The sequence below is a fragment of the Saccostrea cucullata genome, unplaced genomic scaffold (genome assembly GCF_032062105.1).
Source record: "Saccostrea cucullata isolate Sc308-1 unplaced genomic scaffold, CSIRO_AGI_Scuc_v1 ctg3143, whole genome shotgun sequence".
In the NCBI taxonomy this organism is placed as follows: domain Eukaryota; kingdom Metazoa; phylum Mollusca; class Bivalvia; order Ostreida; family Ostreidae; genus Saccostrea; species Saccostrea cuccullata.
In genome coordinates this window covers 28713-37789 of record NW_026923888.1, presented here as the reverse complement: position 1 = coordinate 37789, position 9077 = coordinate 28713, and the positions used below count along the sequence as shown (strand labels likewise).

Here is a 9077-nt window from a genome sequence, read left to right as displayed (position 1 = left end):
TCCACTCAAGACCCTCTCTGACAACGGCTAAAAAGTTTTATGGGGGAAAATTTACAAGAGCTTGCTTAGTAAACCGTTGTTGCCTTTTTCATTAATTCAGCAATTCGAAAACAAGACCCCATTGAACTTCCGTAAACTGTGCCGAGATCGCAATAAATTCATAATGTCTCTTAATATTGAAAAACGATGTGCATACCTCATATGCATCAAATAATGCAACAATATTTGTGGACAAACACGTCGTATCAAATTGCACGTGTTTTAGGCTTTTTAGCGTATTCCCTACGTGACGTCATAAATTTTACGGTTGAGTAATTCTGAATACTGATTTTGATACACAGTAACTAAATTTGCCATTTGACCAATGTTCGTAATTTTCGGTCATGTGGTCAAATTTTTATGGACAATTATGCTACCCTGCGTTTCTTTTTCCTTTCAGTATATATGCATTCGTATACTCTAATATCAGATGCACTTTATATTCTGCCTGGTACAGGCAGATAGCTAACCAATGTACTCACAGTAGGCATTGTAAATACATTAAGTCAAAGTCACACGAAATAACAAGTTTATTATCCTCTGGTGTGTGGGTCATGTAAATACAGCACAGGTATGCCTGAGTGAGTGTGAGCAAACGTATGCGTATGATGGTAAAAAACGACAAAAAATACAAACAAAAGCTTACAAATAATGTACCAAAAGTTGTAAAACAGAGATAGTACAATGTATTAAACACAAAAAAGGCATTACAAATCAAGTGACCAAAATGACTTTCCATACTTAAGAGAATGATTTGACCTTCAGAAAAAACTTTATCTACATGGGAAACTTTAGAAAATACATTCAAATTATGTGAAAATATAGCTCAAAAATAACATAAAAAGACTTACATAGTGGATTTAGGCACTCAAAATGTAGGATGCATGGTGATTTACACAAAAAATAACAGCCACACTGGGGCTGGTCAAGCAGGTCAACAGGAAGTGAGTAAAATGTAGTTAACTCATACCAAAAATAGTAACAGAATCATAAAAGTTAAGTCATACCAAGGATCAGTTTACCATGTAAGTTTCCAACAATAATAATAATACATATGATAGGCAACACACTCCCCGTCTGATATGAAATATCACTCAAATAAACATGATGCATATGCATGAAACAAATTACATATATTCTAATTTAGAGAGTCTTAGTCCAATTGTCAGAAAGTTTACACTTTTACAAATCACAACGCATGGCACAAAAACACAATTTCTGAGATAGGGCGAACATAGGTACGCGGTTGTCCATCTTTCACGATGCGAACTTCCAGTTTGCGCACAAGTCCATCTTCACTAGGAAATACGCGTTCCACCAGTCCAGTCGGCCAGTGGTTGCGCGGTGCCTCACTGTCCTTCAAGAGAATAATGTCTCCAACACGAATGTTCTTTAGAGTATGCTTCCATTTTCTGCGCACTTGAAGACTCTGCAGGTACTCGCTCTTCCATCGGTGCCAAAATGTCTCAGCTAGGCATTGAACGAATTTCCACTGCGAAGTATAAATTTCACGAACAGATAGATGTTTGAAATCCTCTGTAGAATCAGTGGTTTTTTTGTGTAAGCAAAACAGCTGGAGACAAAATGCAAGGTGCCTCTGGGTCTGTAGATAGGGGTACCAATGGTCGCGCGTTGACTATTGCTGTTGTCTCGGCCATAAATGTGCATAGGACTTCATGAGTAAGTTTGGTGTGCTTTGCATCCAGTAGAATGGAATCAATGATCCGTCTGATAACACCAATTAAGCGCTCCCAAGCGCCTCCCATATGAGAGGAAAAAGGTTTGTTGAACTTCCAAATTGCTCCTTGTTCTTTAAGGAATGATTTCACTGCGAGGTTTTCCACGAAAATTGCACCAATTCCAAGTTCTCTGGTTCCACCAACGAAATTGGTCCCTCTGTCCGAATACAATTCTTTCACTTTGCCTCTGATTGATGTGAAGCGACGCAAGGCGTTGATAAAGGAAGAAGTGCTCATTTCTTCGATAACTTCTATGTGAATACCACGACATGATAAACATGTGAACAACACAGCCCAGCGTTTGGAATTCGCAGAACCACCACGGGTACGTCGGGTGACAACACTCCACGGTCCGAAGCAGTAAACGCCAACATAAGTAAATGGTGGACAAGACATCAGTCTCTCCTCAGGTAAGTCTGCCATCTTTTGGTAAACAAAGTTGCCACGAAGTCTTTGACATTTTACACAAGCAGATAAGATGGTATATATCAGTCGTTTGCAGCCCGGTATCCAGTATCCAGCAGCTCGGATAGCTCCAGCGGTCAGATGACGTCCTTGATGATGAATAATTTCATGATAATGAAGCACTAGAAGTTTCGCAATATAGTGTTGATTAGGGATGAGAATTGGGTTCTTCTCTCCTAGTGAAAGTTCTGAACTTCGCTTAAGCCTTCCGCCAACACGCAAAACTCCTGACGAATCGAGGAAAGGGTCTAACCTTGACACTCTGCTATTTCTTGGTAAAGGTTTACCACTCTTTAGGTTCTCGATTTCTCTACTGTACGATTCTTGCTGAACCAGTTGAATGATGACATTTTCTGATTCTTTGTGTAATTTTGGTTCTTCTATGGCTTCAGAGTTCAGTCTTGCTTTATTTCCAAGGAAACGTCTCAGTGTCGAAATAGCTTTCACAAGACTGTTCCAGGTGGAATTTTTACAAAAACGATTAGACACCAAAGTCTCAGTTGAAATTCGAGTTTTGCTTGAAACAACTTCTTGACGAATTTCTTTGTCACTTTCCGGCTCGATGAGGGGATAATCGGTCTTAGTTTCATCAGGGACAATTTTCAGCCATTGAGGTCCAGCTATCCAGTTTTGCAGAGATGTGGTCAATGCAGTATGTGAATATCTTGTTGCTATGTCTGCTGGGTTTTTATCTGTTGAGACATAGGACCACTGAGCTGGAGATGAGACTTTGTGGATTTTTTCTACACGGTTGTAAACATACACAAAAAATCTACGGGTGTTATTGCATATGTACCCTAAGATAATTCTGCTGTCAGTATAGTAATGGAATTGATCTTGTGGAATGTTCAAATGATCACACACTGCTTCTCCGACCTCTGTGGCCAAGACGGCGGCACATAATTCCAGTCTTGGTATGGTGTGTCCTTTTAGGGGTGCTAGTTTTGATTTTCCCATAAGGAATCCAATAGAAACTTCTCCTGATCTGTCAATGACTCGGAGATATGCTACTGCAGCAACTGCATGTTCTGATGCATCGGAAAATACATGAACATCCAAGCAATGTGCTTGAGATACTGAAGTAGATACGATCATTCTAGGAACTCTGTAGTCGTTGATAGAGTGTAAAGAATCAAGCCACGTTTGCCATTTTTTCACGTGATCCTCTGAGAGCGGTTCATCCCAGTCGCATCCAGAAGGTACAAGTTCACGATGCAGAATTTTTCCACTGATGGTTACAGGAGAAATAAATCCAACAGGATCAAACACACTGTTCAGTGTAGACAAAAGACCTCTTCGGGTACATGGTTTCTCTGTATTAGAGATTTTGAACACAAACATATCACTGTTCAAGTCCCACAACATTCCTAAACTGTGTTGAACAGGTAAGTTGCACATATCAGTACTATGATTCAGTTCTTTGAGGTCACTTCCGAGGTCATCCGAAGGGAATGATTTCATCACATTCACACTGTTTGAGATGATTTTATGAAGACGAATATTTCCGTTTTCTTTAAGTGTTGCTTGTGTTTTCTTCATCAGTGTCACTGCTTCAGCTTCAGTGGGAAGGGAGGTAAGCCCGTCATCGACGTAAAAGTTGTCGTAAACAAATTTACGAACATCGCTGTCACCACTATCTGATGCTTTATGAAGTCCGTAAGTTGCCACAGCTGGAGACGGTGTATTTCCGAAAACGTGGGCTTTCATACGATATTGTATCAGAGGTTTTTGAAAGTCATTATCTGCATACCAGAAGAATCTGAGATAATCACGGTGTTTTACGTGAACACGGAATGCATAAAACATTTGCTGAATGTCACCACTGATCGCTATTGCATTTTCACGAAAACGCATGAGGATTCCCACAAGGTTGTTTGTCAAGTCTGGTCCAGACATCAACACACTGTTCAACGAAATGTTTTTGTACACAGCAGATGAGTCAAAAACTCCTCGGATTTGATCCGGCTTTTTAGAATTGTACACCCCAAAAAGAGGTAAATACCAGCATTCCCCGGGTATGTCGGATGGAGCAACTTCAGCTGCCCCGCTTGCTAAGACTTTTGACATGAATGCTAAAAAGTGTTCTTTTTTGTGAGAATCTCTCTGTAGACTTGTGTTGAGGATCAGAGCACGTTTCCAGGCCTGTGAATAATTGTTTGGCATCTCCGGTTTAGAATCCTTAAAGGGGAGAGGTGCAGACCAGTAACCATCAGAATCCTTGCGAAACTCTTCATCCATGAGAGTGAGAAATTTACGGTCCTCAACAGATTGTCCAATCTTGTTGTCAAATGGTGTCCTTACGAATAAGCTGTCATCATTGTCCTTGACACTGATGTTATTCTGATACAATGGGAAAGTAGTACACCGTCCATCATTGAGAATATGTGTTTTGTTTACATTCACTTCCTTTGGGCGATGAACCTTACCAATACAAACTTCACCAATGATAACCCATCCTAATGATAAGAGTTGGGCAAAAGGTTGACCTTTGTTACCAGTTATTTGATCACGCACATGATGTACATCAGGTAAGTCACGTCCAATAAGGAGCTCAACATTAACTGTGCGATCAAAGGGAGGTAAATAGGATGCAATGCGTTGCAGATGCGGAAATGAATCAGCTACATCTGAAGTAAGTATTTCAAGGGAATCACTTGGAATTGAATCACATTCAATGACTTCAGGTAAGTCAAATGATGTTGATCCATCTACGGATTTCACACACAATCCATTAACACAGCGTCCATTGAATGTAGACACACCTGAGCATGAGGTAAGTGTGTAGGACTTACAGTTTCCTGAAATACCAAGTTGCTCGATCAAGTTAGGGGACACTAAAGTACGGTTACTTTGGTCATCAATTGTAGCATAAGCACGGATTGTTTTCTCTGGGTTAAAAGTTGAAAACACTTCCACCAGAACTATTTTCCCACATGAACGTCCGCCAGCAGAATTTCCACACAGCTGAGTACAACAAGCGTTCACAGTTTCACCACTATCATTTTCTGTAGTTGACTCCCCGCCATTGTCCAAAGTAGTTTTGACTGCAGTTACGGCTGTGTGTGACGGAGGTTTTTGGGTATGACGATCAATATGCATCGCAGTGACATGACGAGAATTACCACATATCTCACATTTAATGTCAGCTGTACAGTTTTTAGACATATGACTCTGCGAAGCACAACACCGGAAACACAAGTTTTTTAGCTCTACTGGTCAGAGACCAGAAGAGCTTATGCGATAGTAAGGTGTCCGTCGTCCGTCCGTCTGTCTGTCTGTCTGTCTGTCTGTCTGTCCGTCTGTCTGTAAACAATTTTTAAAACGCTACTCCTCCTACAGTTTTGGTCTGATTTCAATATAACTTGGCACACAAGTAGACTACACTAAGATACATAAAATAGTGCATCGGTTTTTGATTTCGATAAACAGTGTTGCCATGGTTACTAAAAATAGAATTTTCTGTGAAATTCCTTTAAAACGCTACTTCTCCTACAGTTTTGGTCTGATTTCAATATTACTTAACACACAAGTAGACTACACTTAGATACATAAAATAGTGCCTCGGTTTTTGATTTCGATGAACGGTATTTCCATGGTAACTAAAAATAGAATTTTCTTTGAAATTCCTTTAAAACGCTACTCCTCCTACAGTTTTGATTTGATTTCAATATTACTTGGCACACAAGTCGACTACACTAAGATACATAAAACAGTGCCTCGGTTTTTGATTTCGATGAACGGTATTGCCATGGTTACTTAAAATAGAATTTTCTTTGAAATTCCTTTAAAATGCTTCTCCTTCTACAGTTTTGGTCTGATTTCAATATTACGTAACACAGTAGACTACACTAAGATACATAAAATAGTGCATTGGATTTTAATTTCGATGAACGATGTTGCCATGGTTACTAAAAATAGAATTTTCTTTGAAATTCCTTTAAAACGCTAGTCATCCTACAGTTTTGGTCTGATGGCAATGGCTTCTTTTCTCATCCTTTGTTATAAGTACAAACCAGTAGAGCTACAGTCTCGACAGAGACTTCTGGTCTCACGTAGAATCCTTTGACGCTCTTGTAGTGATTTTCTTTTGAAGCCACGACATTCATTCAATGTATGTCCAGCATTGTGTATGGGGCAACGAGTTGGCGGTGTAGGTGTGGAAATGTCCGCTTTACGTGATGTGACATTGCTTATAGGTCTAGGTTTGCTGTGTGTGACCTGTGGGTTTGTAGACTGTTGATAAATAAGTCCTGGGTCATTACGCATGTCACACATGTCACGGATGAAATTGACAAAGAATGAAAATGGGGGAAATGGTACATAGTTCCGTTTCTTATAACCGGAAGCCTGAGTAGTCCACTTGTCTTGTAGAGATGCTGGTAGCTTGCTAACGATTGGTAGAACTCCAGTGGAAGAGTTGAAGTAGCTTAACAGAAGGCTGTACTGGGGATCCGCCATAGCGCACTCAATTTCTGTCAGAATGTCAACTAGATCGTATAATTTGCCATGATCTTTATTAGTGAGGTTCGGAAACAAGTGAACTTTCTTTTTCAGAGCGTGTTCCACCATTTCTGGCCTCCCATATCTATCGTGTAGTCTATCCCAGATGCGTTTCAGTCCTAGACTGGGGTCGTGGGTATTTGCGGAGCGTAGTGTCCGTGCAAACTTTGACGATTCTGGACCAAGCCACTTCACGAGCAAATCCATTTCCTCGAATGGTGTGACTCCAAGTTCTGTTGTTAAGCTGCGGAATGAGGATGTCCATGAGTTGAAACTCTCCGGTCGATCGTCGAAGTTGGTGAATCTAGTGAGGAGAAAATCCTTCCGTAACAGAAACTTGGAAAAGTCCGTTATGGCTGATGTATTAGACATTTGAGGCGCAGGAGTTGGAGGCATAAAGACTGGTGGCGGTGGATTTGGTGGCGCTGGATTTGACGGAATGAACATTTGCGGCACAGAATTAGGTGGTCCATACAAAGCTGATGGTTGCGGCACAGAATTAGGTGGTCCATACAAAGCTGATGGTTGCGGCACAGAATTAGGTGGGCCATACAAGGCTGAGAGTTCCTGCACAGATTTTGGAGGAACATGCATAGATGAGGGTTGCAATGCAGGAGGTTGGTAGGTACTCACAGGATTGTACACACTAATTGGTGGGTGAGGCACTGTGTTTGATAAGTTCTGGGGAGTGTGGTTAATTATATAATCACTAGTTAATTGTTCTTTGGTAGACACTGGAACATCTAATGAAAGATCTGATTTTTCGTTGTCTGATAAATCTGCTTCTGCTTCTATAATTTCTTTCTCTTGTTGAACTATATTTATTTTTGTTTCGATGTCAGTCTTTTGTTTCTTTAGCTCAGCTTCCTTTTTGATTAGTTCAAGTTTGGCCTTTTCTCTTTGTATTTTTTCTCTCTGGAAACTACTTGAATTTGATACATGGGATAATGTTTCTAGTAAATCAAACTTTGTGCTCTCCAGTTCATTACTTGTTTTCCTGACTATTGCGAAACACTTATTCTCAAAACGATCAAAAGTTTTCAACATATCGCTAGCTTCACCTGTGTTTTGACGATTAAGGTACTTTTTGTAGTCTTCTGATACAATGCAGAATTCCTTAAATTTTACATTGAGAGAATGTTCTACTTCTCTTACTTTCTTAAAGTCATTTTCACACAATCCTGATTTTACTAAGACATCTTCTACCTCGTTACAGGCTTTGTCCACTTTCTTCTTCAGAATTCTGCATTGTTCCTCAACCATGGTTTGTCCTTTTTCTGTTAATGTCCTTATACGTTTCTCAGGGGCTTCAGCCATGTGCCAGATACGAAGTCCACTATTTTTTTACTATTCTGCCTGGTACAGGCAGATAGCTAACCAAATCTACTCGCAGTAGGCATTGTAGACACATGAAGTCAAAGTCACACGAAATAACAAGTTTATTATCCTCTGGTGTGTGGGTCATGTAAATACAGCACAGGTATGCCTGAGTGAGTGTGAGCAAACGTATGCGTATGATGTATGATGGTAAAAAACTACAAAAAAATACAAACAAAAGCTTACAAATAATGTACCAGAAGTTGTAAAACAGAGATAGTACAATGTATTTAAACACAAAAAAGGTATTACAAATTAAGTGACCAAAATGGCTTTCCATACTTAAGAAAATGATTTGACCTTTCAGAAAAAACTTTATCTACATGGGAAACTTTAGAAAATACATTCAAATAATTTGAAAATATAGCTCAAAAATAACATAAAAAGACTTACATAGTGGATTTAGGCACTCAAAATATAGGATGCATGGTGATTTACACAAAAAATAACAGCCACACTGGGACTGGTCAAGCAGGTAAACAGGAAGTGAGTAAAAGGTAGTTAACTCATACCAAAAATAGTAACAGAATCATAAAAGTTAAGTCATACCAAGGATCAGTTTACCATGTAAGTTTTCAACAATAATAATAATACATATGATAGGCAACACAATCAGAATACAAGATTTTGCACCATTACAAAGAAGTTGTCATTGTATTTGATAAAAATAATCATGATTATTATCAGGAAAGTATTTCCCTTCCTGGTTTGTTTCCAAATATGGCAGTGTTGTAGATGGAATGTTCTTGTCTCTAGAAACATATGGACATTTCACCTCTACGAATTCCTCTTCATCACAGGAGACAACAGAATAATTTTCCTCAGATAATGAGAACTACATGTAAGGAGAAATGTAAAGAAAAGCAAGAACAATTATGAAAGCTAATGTTAACAGTATGATCTAAAAATGAATATGATTAAATAAAAACATGAACAGTGAAACTGAAAACAAATAAA

At 39.2% G+C, this 9077-nt stretch overlaps 1 protein-coding gene across 1 annotated transcript; it reads right to left on the bottom strand.

Moving 5' to 3' along the window:
- Positions 1-785: 785 nt before the first annotated feature.
- LOC134265202 (uncharacterized) lies at positions 786-8756 on the bottom strand. The gene is made up of 2 exons (XM_062747454.1): positions 6296-8756; positions 786-5452 (listed from the first exon to the last, which is right to left on the bottom strand). Exons 1-2 carry the CDS (start codon positions 8058-8060, stop codon positions 1584-1586), a joined length of 5634 nt encoding a protein of 1877 aa, XP_062603438.1. The 5' UTR covers positions 8061-8756; the 3' UTR covers positions 786-1583.
- Positions 8757-9077: the final 321 nt, after the last annotated feature.